Source organism: Panthera leo, chromosome B4 (assembly GCF_018350215.1).
Source record: "Panthera leo isolate Ple1 chromosome B4, P.leo_Ple1_pat1.1, whole genome shotgun sequence".
NCBI classification, from domain to species: domain Eukaryota; kingdom Metazoa; phylum Chordata; class Mammalia; order Carnivora; family Felidae; genus Panthera; species Panthera leo.
In genome coordinates this window covers 58,653,631-58,668,819 of record NC_056685.1, presented here as the reverse complement: position 1 = coordinate 58,668,819, position 15,189 = coordinate 58,653,631, and the positions used below count along the sequence as shown (strand labels likewise).

At 38.6% G+C, this 15,189-nt stretch overlaps 1 protein-coding gene and 1 long non-coding RNA gene across 12 annotated transcripts in view; both read left to right on the top strand.

The window, feature by feature from the left end:
* LMNTD1 (lamin tail domain containing 1) overlaps positions 1–15,189 on the top strand; it is a 511,366-nt gene that overhangs the window by 279,264 nt on the left and 216,913 nt on the right. For 9 of the 11 annotated variants that reach the window (XM_042946102.1, XM_042946101.1, XM_042946104.1 and 6 more), the window contains 2 exons: positions 4,729–4,830; positions 7,317–7,416. In XM_042946102.1, the coding sequence (XP_042802036.1) occupies positions 7,333–7,416 (84 nt within the window). In that variant the 5' untranslated portion in view covers positions 4,729–4,830; positions 7,317–7,332. The remainder of the gene's footprint in view (positions 1–4,728; positions 4,831–7,316; positions 7,417–15,189) is intronic. The other 2 variants (XM_042946098.1, XM_042946103.1) reach the window with 1 other exon arrangement.
* The window catches only part of LOC122224362, a 44,280-nt gene continuing 39,679 nt past the window's right edge, over positions 10,589–15,189 (top strand). The window contains exon 1 of the long non-coding RNA XR_006204727.1: positions 10,589–10,646. This is a non-coding gene — a long non-coding RNA (uncharacterized LOC122224362). The remainder of the gene's footprint in view (positions 10,647–15,189) is intronic.

The window sequence follows — 15,189 nt, the reverse complement described above, 5'->3', positions numbered from 1 at the left end:
ATTTTATTTTACATGTAAGAAAACAGAAACTTGGATGCTTATAACTCAATGGTGAAGTCAGAATTTGAACTCAAGCCTATTTATTTCCAAAGCTACAGTCTTGATGCCTTTTCAATTTATTCTCCTCTCTTTTTCCATTGCTGTAGCCCCAGCTCAGATCATCATAGTAGAAGCTCTGCTAGCCAATCTCCAATTAGTCAAATCATGTCATTAATAACACTCTTCAATCCTCTTACACACACTTATCACTGGAGACTAGTAAGAAATTGCCTGGAGGGGCGCCTGGGTGGCGCAGTCGGTTAAGCGTCCGACTTCAGCCAGGTCACGATCTCGCGGTCCGTGAGTTCGAGCCCCGCGTCGGGCTCTGGGCTGGTGGCTCAGAGCCTGGAGCCTGCTTCATATTCTGTGTCTCCCTCTCTCTCTGCCCCTCCCCCGTTCATGCTCTGTCTCTCTCTGTCCCAAAAATAAATAAAAAACGTTGAAAAAAAAAATTAAAAAAAAAAAAAAAAAAAAAAAAAAGAAATTGCCTGGAATGTTGAACTTTCCTGGTCCCATCAATTTAGTTGCACATTTACCAAGAAACAGTTGTATTTTGTTCTCAAGCTGGTCAATGCAGTTGTACTTTTTATTATGTTACAATATTTAATTAAATACTATGTAAAGTAATGAGATATGAGTGTGAAAGAGAGCTGTCCTATGAAAATTGAGTTGAAAGCTTTGGAAAAAAATAGATGAGAGCCAGTGACTGAAAAATATTATAATCCAAATAAGTATGGAGAAGGGGAGCCAAAAATGATTAGGGAAAACTTTCGTAAAAATTTCTTTAAGATTCTGCACTCCAACTGCCTTTTGCTGCAATTTAAAGAAACAGAAACATGGGTGTGGTTCATGCAGGAAAAATGATACAAAACTCCATATGACAGACCTGTACTCAAGGGGCCTTGGCACTCTGTTATATAATTGCTGGATGAAGGTATTCATATCTGTCTTAATCTACAATATATCCGAGGTGAATATCTTTTATTTATTATCCTCTGATTTGTTAAGTTTTGCAAATGACTGACCAAATTCAGTCCCTGATTTCACTGAATGAGAGACCTTCCACGTTATCTCCCATTATCTTCCAAACAGTAATGGTATCTCTCCTCTGACCCCCCAGGCTTCAGTCATCATTTCCCCATTCAGTCTGCAAATATGTTTTGGGAGCCTACTAATTACCAGAATTACCTTCTTAAAACACAGATCAAAGCCTCCCTCCTCCTGCCCACAATAACTCAGTGATTTCTCAATAGTCTGCAGAATGAAGCTAAAAGTACTTAGTGAAATATTGAAGACCTGAAATGATCTGTCACCCACCTTTTTAGCTTCCACTTCCGAGCACAGTGCTCTGTATCTTCTAAGTGTCAGTCATCCACATTCTGGCTGTTGCCCAAATACATGACACCATTATTCAGCATTCATTCAGAAAGAGCCTGAACTATATATTTATATCTGTCATAATTTTACTTGTTATTGAAAATAGTGGTTTATGGTGGGAAATACATTGTTCATAACAATTATGTAATATAGAAAATGCTAAAGGTATGTGAATAAATTTTACTGAATGAATTTTAGGTTGTAAAGTCAAGAGTATTGTATAGTACGTAGCCTGGGGATGGAGGTGTTAACTTGTCTTTAATAATCAAAAGTTTAAATTTGTCTATACTCATAATAATTTAGGAAAGATTTAAAAGTCTGCATAAATATGATAACTTGACTGCCCTTACCAGTTGTCCAATCAGGAAAAGCACCTGGTTCCTAGGTGACAAATATCAGTGGACTGTTGTGTCATATTGTCCTTGTCTGTTCCTCTCATTCACATTTTCCCCCTGGGAGTTTTATACCTGTCAACAGCCTTAGCTGCCACTACTGCATGGAAGTCCTGAAATGTTCATCTCAGCCAGAGCACTTTGTCAATTCCACTCCTCTTTCTAACTTCTTTTGTATAATTTCACTTGGGAAAACACCATCTCATCATACCAGAGTTTAAAAAGGAATTTTCCCAGCAAACTCACTTCCCTCTGCCTTCTGTCAGTGAGACCACTGCCTCCAAGGTTTTGGAATTATCCACAGCTCTTGGGGTCTGTTTTGTTCTTTGTTCTTCCTTAGGCCACAACTAGTTGCCAATTATTTCTTCCCATAAGGACTGAATTTTTAAGGGCTTTGAAAACTGTCAATACTTTCCCCTTTTCAGTCAAACTTCTTGAAACATTTGTCCATACTCACTGTAGTCACACTGTTATCTTCTGTTCACTTCTCAACCCAGTGTAATATGGCTTCTATCCCCAGACTTTTATGGAAGCCATTCTTATCAAGGTAATGAATTACTGCCTTGGTGCTAAATTTAATGGACACTGTCTCAGTTGTCAACCTAACTTCTTCTAGACTTTGATATTTAGACCACTCTTTCTACTTGAAATTAATTCTCCCCTCTGCTTCTGTGACATGTCTCTATCTCTCAGTCTGCTTTGTTGTACTATTCTTTCTCAGGTTCCTTTCTTCTGCCCTTTTAAACAAATGTGTCTGTTCTGGAAAGTCCTGTCTTCTTGTCTCTTCCCTCTAAACACTCCTCTAAGCAATCTCATTGGTTTCCCTGGCTTTAATTACTACCTCTGCCCATGATCACCAAATCTGTGTCTCCAGCTCCGTTATTAACCTGAGCTCTCAAGATGTACATATTTAACTGCCTCCAGGTGTGCCCTCTTCAATATTGCACAGGCGCATTGACTTTAACCTGCCTGAAGCTGATTTTACAAAAGTGCAAAAATACTCCTCCTACTTGCTGATCTTAGTGAGTGGCACCATTCAGTATCTATTTGCTCAAGCTGTCAGTCTTAAAATATAGCTATCAATCTTAACATCTCCTTTTTTATTCCTTATTCTCTGATCAATATCAAAACTCTGTCAACTCTACCCTTGAAATATTTCTTATATCAGTCCACTTTCTCCATCCCTTCTATACTATATTGTTCAACACATGATGATATCTCCCATAGATATCTGCAACTTACTTCTAAAGAGGACCCCTGCCTCCAGGCTGCAACACACTCCTCTTTCCAAACGCACGAATTTAATAACATTACTTCCCAACTTTCTTGTCAATGTCTCCATGCTACCCTCAGCATTAATTTTAATCTCTTTCACATGGCTTGAAGGCTCTTTATGATCAACCCCATTTGTCCCTCAAGTCCCATCTTTGACACTTTCTCACATTCTGTGGTGCTTCTTTGAATTCCCAAACTGTACCAATTCTCTACCTGTGGACCTTGGTCATCCAGGAATCTGCTCGACTCTGATCAGATTCTTCTCTCTGCTATGCTTCTGTACCCTCCCCCTGCAATTTATACATTCCACATACCTTTGAAAATTTACTATATATCAGGCATTGCTCTAGGTGCTAAGACTACAGTAGAGAGCGAAGTGGATATATTGTACTGAACTCATGAGGCTCAGTGTCTACCAGATAGACAGACAAGGAAATTTAGGCCATCGCAGACCTTTGTGGTAACAGGTGGACACTGGGCATCCAAAGACCCAGACGAGGACATCTCACTCAGTCTGGGAACAGAAGGCTTCCTAGAGGCAGTGTTGTTTAGAGTGTTTGACCTGAGACAGAGAAGTCTAAAGGTAAGAAGCAAGGGAGTTTAAGATCTCAAAGTGTAAAGCTTTTATCTTTTCTTCTTCTTCTTTTGCCTTCACATTCTTCCTAACTCTCATCCTCCACATCTAACTACTTCCATTCTTTAAATAAACCCTTTGGTTGGTTCTTACGGTACCCCTGGAAGTTAACTATTATTTTCCATCACTGGTGGCATCCATTTTCACAGAAGCACTTCCAGGCCTTCAGCAAACCCACCAGCTTCCTTTCTTCAAGTCTCTCCTCAAGCTGAAAATGAGGAAACCTCATTCCATATAAGCAGCCATGTCATCATCCATCTTTGGACATAGCTTCAGCTAACTTGTAGCTAACTAGGGTCAGGTCTAGATATTCCTTTTTTATCCTTCTGCTTTACACATTTTCCACTGTCCATTTTCCTGTTCATATTTTTCAAGAGTCCACAATGTCAAATTGTCTATGAGAAAGACAATGCATGATCTTCCCTCATTTTCCAATATAGCACAGATAAAGTTTAAGAAGCTTTTTCTCATAGACTTGAGATTCCTGTCAGATCTTAAGCTCACCAGAATAGGGTGGTGATAAGGTTTCTCTTGAGCTTTGTTCTAGGCCATAGCAAGACCTTATATATACAGCAAAAATGAACAATCAGCTAACACAATTCCACAGATCTCTCAACTTCTTACTTTTAAAGGGGTATATCATGTTAAAAATTTTTAGTTCCCTTAGGGCTTATTGTTTTACATAGTTTTCCCATTCAAGAAGTGCCCCTCACTTTAAAAGATTTTAATAAGATGAGAAATATCTTAGCATAAATTTACAGGCATCGCCACCTGCCATCCTCCCCTGGGGTAAAGAGGAGGGTGGCTTTACCCATGATTGCTCAGTGGCTACAGGTGACTCTGCTTTGCATCAGCAATGTCATTATTTTCTTCAGTCACTACAGCCTGAAGATTTGGCAACAGTGTTGTTATTTGGTGCTTATATATAAAAGGACGCTAATTACTTCATTTCATTCTTTGTTGGAACATTTTCCTACCCACTTGCAAATAATCTTCCCTTTCCTTTAACAGCTCCTCTCTGAAAAGCCCAACAATAGAATATTCATCAGAAGAACAGCAGTTGGAGCCCAGAGGGAGACAATGGAAGGTTGGGACCAGGGGCCCAAGTTAGAGGTCAGTGTTCACCAGCTCCTAGTAATTGGCCTCCCAGTCTCCCCAAAGGCCTTCCAAACAGAGGCCAATAGAAACGTGCATTGAATCCTTATATGTTTAAGATAGATAGATAGATAGATAGATAGATAGATAGATAATAGATAATGTAATTGTTTTACACATAAAAGTAGTCATATTTCTATTAGCAATGGCTCATTCAGGGCTTTCAAAAGTCGTTGCTGGCCATTCTTTTGGGGACTTTATAAGCAATCATTTTCTTTGTCTGAAGCAAAAGAAGAGTCAGAACACAAGGCTGCCTTTTCAGTTTTTGTTGTGGAAAAAAAAAAAAAAGACACCACCTGAGTGCTTTAATCACAGGGGCACCTTTGTGATGACACTGGGAACAGTACACTCTGTGCCTCTATGAACTATAAAATCTATAGCACTTTAATCAGTTGTGATGCCCTTTCACAAAGAAATTAACCAGTCAATAAAGACAAATCGTGGAAAGGGCAGTTTATAAACCAAGATGCAGACACTTTTATATATCATCTGATATATTATCATCTTGATAATACAAAATGGCTGGAGATTTCAACAGGCTCATCCATTCTGAAAGAGATTCTATGCTTATTGTTCTTTAATGTTTCCAGTATATATTTGGATATTTAAGAGCAGAGCTACAATCTTTGGGATCTGATCAAAGGGGAAAGTCGGGGTGTATAGTTCCAAAATCCAGCTAGTGCCTTGGCCAGCAAGCCCTACACATAGGCTTCCTCTAATTCATATGTATGGGCTAGTGGAAGTTCTGTTTAAGAGGCTGGAATACAGTAAATTGACGAATAATCTAAATATCCAATAATAAGGTATTGGTTGAAAAATATACATAGAATTATTAAATGAAATCATTAAAGCAGTGGTGTGTGTGTGTGTGTGTATATATATATATATATATATATATATATATATATATGAAAAAGCAGGCTATAAAATAGTATATGTCACCCCATTTTTGTGAAAGAAATAAATGTAAATATACAGAAATGCGAACATATATTATCTATCTAATTATCTAAATATTCAGGGAAAAAATTGGAAGATTATGCACCAAAATGTTGACTGCAGTTATCTTCAGCTCATAAATTTTTGTGTTTTTTTTGGAGTGACTTAGCTTTTACTCCTTTTTCTGATGAAAGTATACTGACTTCATGGTGTGTGTGTGTATGTGTGTGTGTGTGGGCATGCAAGAGAGACAGACAGACAGAGACCGAGAGACAGAGATCAAGAAAGAGGTGGTTATTTTTTTGTGTAATAAGAAAAAAATTAAAACCTTAACTTGTGGATTGAGGCTTAAACAGTAACAACTCGTAATAGTTACTTTAAAAGTGACAAATATTGGAGCACCTGGGTGGCTCAGTTGGTTGGGCGTCCAACTTTTGCTCAGGTCATGATCTCACTGTTGTGGGTTTGAGCCCCACGTTGGGCTCTGTTCATGGGTTCAAGCCCCGCTGTCAGCACAAAGCCCAGAACTTTCTTCAGATTTTGTGTCTCCCTTTCTCTCTGCCCTTCATTCATGCTCTGTCTCTCAAAAATAAACATTTTTTAAAAAGTGACAAATATTTGTGAAATAGAAACCTGAAATAGTGTTTACAACCATCAGGGCAGTTAAAAGGAAGGTCTAAATAGTCCGAGGACAAAAGTATTATTAGCTGTTTGATTTGCCCAGTTTTTCAACTGCAGTGACAATGGCTTTATGACAACATTTTCACAAACCAGAAATAGATGTTACAGTGAATCATCACTTAGATATGTAATTATAAAGTAATCCCACCTCTGATATGGATTGTATTTAATAATCCCATTCAGAAGAGTAATACCATAGTCCCTTTAGTATAAATGATTTATTACTACAATGTTCAAAGAGATATAGCACATAAAGGAATTATGCCTTTGGCATTCTGCATTAGTTTTATTAGGAAGATGAGGAAAAGGGAATGTGTTAAGATGTGACTTCCATTCCCTGACTTTTCCCTTTGGAAGAATTATATTCTGTGAGTCCTTGAGACAAGAGTCTGAAGCTAATATTTACCAACATATATTAGAATATCTCTCAGGCATTATACTGGTACATTTAACATTTACACTAGTTCTTTAAGGCATGTATTTACCATTTAAGAGACTGAGGCTCAGAGAAATTAGGAAATGTCCTAATTTCACACAGCCAGTAAGGTAATGGCACCAAAATTCCTACTCAAGTCTTCCTGACCGCTAAGACTTTGTTCTTTCCTATTAGGCCAGAGTTATAATGTTCCATGGTGGTGGACTGTATTATCTTCCAAAATTACTCAACCTCTCCATTTCTATAAGATGATACATCCTGCCCCATTGCCTTTAGGCACGGCTGTGTGACCTGGTTTGGCCACCAGAGTGTGACCAGATGTGAGCCATCAGGCTTTTTTGTCAGCTTACTTGCTCTTTTCCCTCTGTCCTGTGAATGTCCCAAATAGGGGAAGCTCCTTTAATATGGGTCAAACTGTGAAGACATGTGGAGGAAAGCTGGGCAGAATCTCAACAGCTGCCAACACAAAGCTGCCAAACCGTGAGCAAGTGTGTGTTACTTTTCTATTGCTGCATTATAAACTACCACAAACTTAGCAGCTTCAAGCCACAAATATATTTATCTCACAGTTTCTGTAGGTCAGATAAATATGGAAGTGGCCCTGTTGGGTACCCTGCTCAGGGTCTCACTGGGCTGATATCATCAGAGTGTCAGCTGCCGTTCTCATTTGGCATTTGGAGTTCTCTTCTGAGCTTAATGGTCATTGGCAGAATTTATTTTCTTGTGGCTGTAGACTGAAGACCTATTTACTTGTTGGCTGTTGGCTAGGGGTTGCTCTCAGTTCCTAGCAGCTGTTCTCAGGTCTTTTGAGTGTGGCTCTTCCATATTCAAGCCAGAGGTGGCACATTGAAGCTCCCTTCCCTGGCAGATCTCTGAGCAGCAACTGGAGAGAACTCTCTACTTTTAAAGGGTACATGTGATTAGGTTAAGTTTACCCAGATAATCTTATCTTAAAGTCAACTGATTAATCAACTTAATTACATTTGCAAAATCACTTTGCTGTGTAACATGACATAATCGCAGGAGTAATACCAAGGGATAGAGACCTTGGGGGCCTTCTTAGAATTCTGCCTACTATAAAGAGATAATTGTATTGTAAGCCACAGAGATTTGGGGAGATTGATTTTTTTTACTGCAGCAAACTGACTAATGCAACTAGTTACCTCAACTTGCGTGTCTGTGCATATAGAAAAGGGCAAAAATCACAAGGGGCAAGAAGCTGAACAAATTTGCACAAAAGGAACACACCTGTACAACCACCAACTAGATTAAACAAAAACAAATAGACAAAAATAAGAAAATTATTAACAACACAGAAGCCCCTTTTCCAGTCATTTCCCAGACCCTAAATAACCACAATCCTATCTTCTAACATCATAGATTATTTCAGCCTGCTTTTGAGATCTTATGAATGGAATCTGACTTCTTCCTCTTAATACTAGATCTAGGAGTTTCATTCGTTTTTTTGTGTTCAATTTCAGTTCTCTTCCTGTATAATATCCTATTACATAGATATTCCACAATTTGTTTTTCCATTCTGCTGTTGTTAATACACAGTTGGTTAGTCTCCAGTTTTTAGCTATTACAAATAATGCTCCTCAAACTGATTTTGCAAAACTTCTATTCCTACCTCTCTCATTCTCTGTTCCTTTCCCCTCCCCTCCTCTCCCCTTCTCTCCCTTCCTCTCTTTCCTTGCTTCTTTCCTCTCTTCTCTCTCTCTCTCTCTCTCAATCTCTCTCTTTCAGATGCCTTCATATCTTAGATATAACCTTCCCCCTCTCTCTAAAAAGGAGGGGATCTAGTTTGGTTATTATCATCTTTCAAAATTAATCTTTAAGAAACCCTCTCTGAGAAATGATTAGAAAACCACAATGAATGGATTTAGACCAGGTGAGTAGGGGACTAAAATAGGGACAAAAAACAAGATATTATTTCCTACCCTTGGTTTATCTCAGGGCAGAAATTATTTAAGTGAGACCAAGATAATTTCAGCTGTCACGCTGAGCAGATCCATGCAGTATAGTGGGAAACAGCATAGGCCCGAGGCACCATTTAAGGATCTGAATCTGGTTCCTTTTTCTAGCTGAAAACTTTGGCAATTCACTACCTTTGAGTTTCATTTCATTCACCTGTCATGGGGGCAATGAGACTCTTCCATTGAGATGTTTCAGTTCCTTCCCATACTTCTCCCACTTATGCAAAAAACAACAGCACATTTTGCCCCAACCCAACTCTACCATCTGTTCTCTGCTTTTGCCCTGCTCTTGCCCCCAACAAAACTGACCTCTATTGACTGCATCTATCATCTGGCTCTCTTATTATTTTGCTTCCATTTGGGTTCAGCCAATGGGAGTCACTGGCAAGAGATTAGAGGGAAGGAGGAGAAAGAAATTGGATTATTCCCTTATGCACACACTGCTCCCTTCTTGTCTTACTGCTGTTCTAGGGGGGCTGCTTTCCTCTCAGACCACAGCTTTAACTACCACCTGGCTCCAGTGACACCTCTGTCCCTCTTGTATTTTAAACCCAAAGCATGATTTCCCACTCATTGGTGGCCCACCATCTTTGGTTTCTTAACCCAGTCCATGTCTTTGTAAGTAGTTCCTTTATTATACTCTATTTAGGCTTGAATCCTTTGAGGGGATCAACCATTTTTGAGATGTCCCTGATAATAGAGAAGGGAGCCCAATCAGATTGTTGAATGTATGGGAGAAGAAGAAACAGTGTTAAAAGTTGGAGGCCAAAGAAAATAAGAGATTTAACGAACTGGGGAGATGAGATGGAGCAATGGAGTCATAGTGTCATATGAGCAGTTTCCATGGTCCCTGCTAAGTACTTTACATGTGTGGCATTTAAATTTCACAGTGTCCCCATGAGTTAATATGATGACTACCTAATTTTAGAGGTAAGGAAACTATGACTTAGAGTGGTTAAGTAATTTCTTGAGATCACTCTTTAGTAAGTGGCAGAACTAAGATTTGAATCCAGGACTTTTCCTCCCAAACCTGTGGTATTAACCAGAAGGGCAGAAATTTATTCTCTATTGCAGAAACAAGGGCTGTAGTTGACTGCTAGCTTTACACACTTTCAAGACTTAGTATGTGGCATGGTTGGCTATCTTGAAGAGAGAGATATGGGACAGATACTTTGGAGATAATAAGCAAAGTTATCTGAGTGTTGATGAGTTCAGAATTAAAACGTTGTAATGGGAGCAGTGGCATTTCTTTTCTGTGCCACTTCCTCCTCTCACAGCTTTGCCAACTCCCCACTGACCCCCAGATAAAATCCAGTGTCAGTTGCCTGTTGCATAGGGTTCTCCACAATCATGATGCTTCTCCCTTTCTGGAATTATCTTCCACCAGTCATGCACTTAACCTGCTCCAACCAAACTGACTTATTCTTCTTGGTTCACTTGTTTCTTCATGAACTTGCCTTCGCTCCTTTTTCTCCTTTGAAATCCTCTTGAGGCTTTGGGCTCACTTAAAAGCTACTTCCTCCAGACAAATTATGTTATCACACACAACCAACCACAGGTCACCACCCCTCCCTCTTCTGAACATTAGCAGTTTTGTTTACACTCCTTTCTCTGCATAAACCATATGCTACTTGGAATTTTAGTTGTCCATGTTCATCCCCTTTTCTCTCCTATTTGACATTAGGAGCTAAAAGGATGGGGAATGCTAAGATGAGTAAAACAGAAGCCCTGCCCCTAAAGAGGTAAGAACACAAAGAACTCTAAATACCAGTTCCTTTGTGTATTTTGGCATTTTATTTTAGGCAAATGATGTACTTTGGGCATGTAAAAGAGTAAATGTTCACATGTAATTGAGGAGAAGGCTTCTTGGAGAAAATGACATTCAGGATGTACCTGAAGTCTGTTTTGGCTGTCAGCTGTCAGAGTTTGGGGAAGGCATTTTATAAAGAGAAAGTAGCATGAGGTGGCTTTAAGAATATTGTTTCCAGGGGCACCGGGGTGGCTCAATTGGTTGGGCATCCAACTCTTGATCTCTGCTCAGGTCATGATCTCATGGTTCGTGGGATCGAGCCCCATGATGGGCTCTGTGCTGACAGTGCTGAGCTTGCTTGCGATTCTCTCTCTGCCTCTCCCTGGCTTGTGCATGCATGCTCTCTCTCTCAAAATAAATAAATAAAAACTTAAAAAGAAAGAATAGTGTTTCTATTGTGCATCCCAGTATCTCTGGTGATTAATGAAAGTAATAATAGCAGCTATTGTTTACTAAGTGCTTGAGACGTGCCAGACATTGTGTCAAATGCTGTTTGTATGTTATCTTATTTAAGACCTTCCCATTATACAGATGAGAAAACCCAGGCTTCAACAGATTTGATAACTTCTCCAAAGTATCCCAGTTAGTCAGTGGCAGAGCTGACGTTATATATATATGTGTGTGTGTGTATATGTGTGTATATGTACATATATATATATATGTGTGTGTGTATATATATATATATATGTGTGTATATATATATACACACACACTAGAAAGCCTAGATGAGGAAATATGGGGCCACATTGCTTTTTTACTTAGAACTTGATATAATGCATAATTCTTTATGCATTTTCCACTAACACTCCAGAGAAAATTCAAACCCTCAAAGAGCCATATGGAGCCAACAGAATTCTCGCATAATATTTATAAACTGATAAATTTTAAGGAATCTAGTTATTTACAATGCATCTCTGAGAGCTCTTTTTAAAACTGGCATTTCAAAATAAAATTCCATTTATCTTCTATTGAGGCATGAAAATTGTGGCTCTTTAATCTGAGGTATAAAACAAATTATAAAATCTCTTTGAGTGATGATATAGTTCTTCTCTTGAAATATTTTCTAAGAATAAAATATTGTCCCATAGTAATTATGTTAGTCACCATTCAAACTGAGGTCTCTATTTAAATTCAAAACTATATTTAGTGAGTTAAAAAAATGGCCTTGATATTTTTATCAGGATAAAAAATGTGACAGTGTCTCTCAATCTACAATGAAATTAAATTCCGAGATATGAAACTGCCATACATTATAACATATAGGCAAAATTTGCCAAAAACAATGAGCTTCCATTTTCCAGATGCTCAGATGCTCAAGTAATGACATCAACACTGTGGAGTTTCCTGGGTACAAGTTATAGACTAGTACAAAGTGAAAAGGAAATGTCAGTATATTTTTATTTTTTCTTAAATGATACAATATTTTTTTCCTAGCTGTTATAAAATCTTTCTGTGCCCTTTGTGGGAACAGTAATGAATTTTCATATTAACAAAATATGACTTGTGCATCAAGATGTTGACAATTATATGGCTTTCAGTCTTGAACTCCAGGATGAATTAAAGAGGCAGTCACCATATTGCACTATGTTAGCATATGCAAAAGAGCATTGAGATAAGGTCAGCTTGAGGACAGATTGCTACCAAAGTCTTTAAAAAAGTGTGTGTGTGTGTGTGAGAGAGAGAGAGAGAGTGAGAGAGAGAGAGAGAGAGAGAGAGAGAGAGAGAGAAACTTCAAGGATAGTTATTTGCCTATCAGGCAAAAAGATGACAGGTGTTCTTCAGTTATAGTACTACCTAACACAGTACTCCTTCTCAGGCCTCTCAGGGATGCCTTGTATTGTTACAGAGAGACAGCTCTCGAGAACTACAGGAAAATGTTAGCTTTAATAGAGGCCACAATGCTAAAGATTTTGGGTAAAAAACTCACATCTGAAAGACAAAGTTTGGAATTGCCTGGGCTTTGGCTCAATTCAGAACTAACAGTAGCCAGAAACAAAATGGCAATGGAAAATGAAGCCTTCACAATTTTACTGAATTGCTATTTTATGCATGCATCAGCATATGGACTTTAGTGGGCACTGGGATGGCTCAGTTGGCTAAGTGTCTGGCTCTTGATTTCAGCTCAGGTCATGATCTCACAGTTCCTGATATAGAACCCTGTGTCGGGCTCTATGCTGAGCATGGAGCTTGCTTGGGATTTTCTCTCTTTGCTCCTCCCCTGCTCATTCTCTCTCTCTCTCTCTCTCTCAAAAATAAATAAACATTAAACAAAACTAAACAAACCATATGACTTCAGACAATTAACAAACATTTTCAGATCACATATTCTTGTAAGAAATGTAGAGGGCTAAAAATTTCTCCCATAATGACTTCAATAGCTTGGTTACATTTGACCATAATTAGACCATAAAGTGGGTAAGTCTGATTTGTTTAAACTACTGTTCATTCCCTAGAAAATACCACCAACATCATAAACATCAGTAGCCTGGTAAATACAGCTTATCCTACTGAAAAATACATAGAGTGAACAACCATCCTGGTTTGTCTGGGATTGAGGAATTGCCCTAGGAGAAGGGAATTTTAGTGCCACTGAAACTGGCACTAACCTGGAGTAGTCTCAAGCAAAACTGGGAGTTGGCCATCCTACAATAATATCAAATGTATAGGGCACCTGGGTGGCTCAGTTGGTTAAACATCTGACTCTTGATTTTGGCTCAGGTCATGATCTCACTTCATAGGATTGAGCTCCATGTAGGGCTCTGCTTCAGGTGGAGCCTGCTTGGAATTCTCTCTCTCCCTCTCTCTCTGCCCCTTCCCTACTCATGCTGTCTCTGCCTCTCTCAAAATAAATAAATAAGCTTAAAAAAACTTTTAAAAAGATCAAATGTTCCACTTTCTCTTTCATATGCTAAATTCAATGAAATTCGTGCTAAGAATAAACTGTTTGTTTGTTTGTTTATTTAAACTTTAGTTAACATACAGTACAATATTGGTTTCAGGAGTAGAATTTAGTGATTCTTTACTTACATACAACATCCAGTGCTCATCACAAGTGCCCTCCTTAATACCCATCACCCATCTAACCCATTCCCCCTCCCACCTCCTTCCATCAGCCCACTGTTTGTTCTCTATCATTAATAGTTTCTTGTGGTTTGTTTCCCTCTCTTCTCTCCCCCCCCCACCCTTCCCATGTGTTCATCTGTTTTGTTTCTTAAATTCCACATGAGTGAAATCATATGGTATTTGTCTTTCTCTGATTGACTTACTTCACTTAGCATAATACATTCTAGCTCCATCACATCATGGCAAATGGCAAGATTTTATTCTTTTTGATGGCTGAGTAGTTTTCCATTGTATGTTTGTATGTATAACTCTCTCTAATGTGCATATATATATATATACACGCACACATATAATCTCACATCTTCTTTATCCATTCATCTTTTATTAAGCCACAAACTTCTATTTGATTTTTTAAATTACAGATTTACTGGAAAACTTAAAATTACTGTTTATTTTAGAAATAAAATAATGCAGGGGCGCCTGGGTGGCTCAGTTGGTTAAGCGTCTGACTTCAACTCAGGTCACGATCTCACAGTCTGTGAGTTCGAGCCCCGCATCGGGCTCTGGGCTGATGGCTCAGAGCCTGGAGCCTGCTTCCAATTCTGTGTCTCCCTCTCTCTCTGCCCCTCCCCCATTCATGCTCTGTCTCTCTCTGTCTCAAAAATAAATAAACGTTAAAAAAAAGGAAATAAAATAATGCAATAAAATATTAGCTTCTTCCATACACTGAAGATGTTTTTTCATATCTCATAAGGAATGATTCAGTCACTTCATTACTTTAAAGAGTGTCAAAATTTTTGCTTTAAAAGTGAAATAAAGAAACCAACAAAAAGAAAACACAAAATAAAATGACTTCTAAAAACTAATACCATGAAGAAGAAGCTATAGTGTGAGAGCAGTAAGAGCTGGTGTATTGGCAATGCTAAGAGTGGTCCTGGTTGGGGGTCTGACCTGGGCTATGTTGAAAAGTAGGACTCAAAGAGGTGGTGAGTCAGCCTAGTATTTGGGTTATAGCAGATAGCTGCATGTGTGGATCACTGAAAGGAAATGATGGGATGAACTAGAGCCATTCTGTGCCATTTCCTTTGACTTGGGCCTCCTTGACAGGACCAGCTGCAGTTGAAGTGGGAAGAATAGGGGGAAAGAACTCTAGACATGTACACTGAGACCTAAAGATCATCCTCTTTTTGTACTTAAGAGCAGGGCTTCAGGCAGTTCTGTTTATTGCATTAGAAGTTCATAATAGCTGAGTGGTTTTTAAGATACATTTTAGAAGGAACATTGCACATGTTTGTGATTTATTCTGATTTAAAATATAAGGTGTTCTATTTTCATTCCTTGCTTTTGTGTTGTGCTAAGTGTACATAAGTGGAAAATGATAATCTGTGTCAAATGAAAGAAGCTGAAAACAA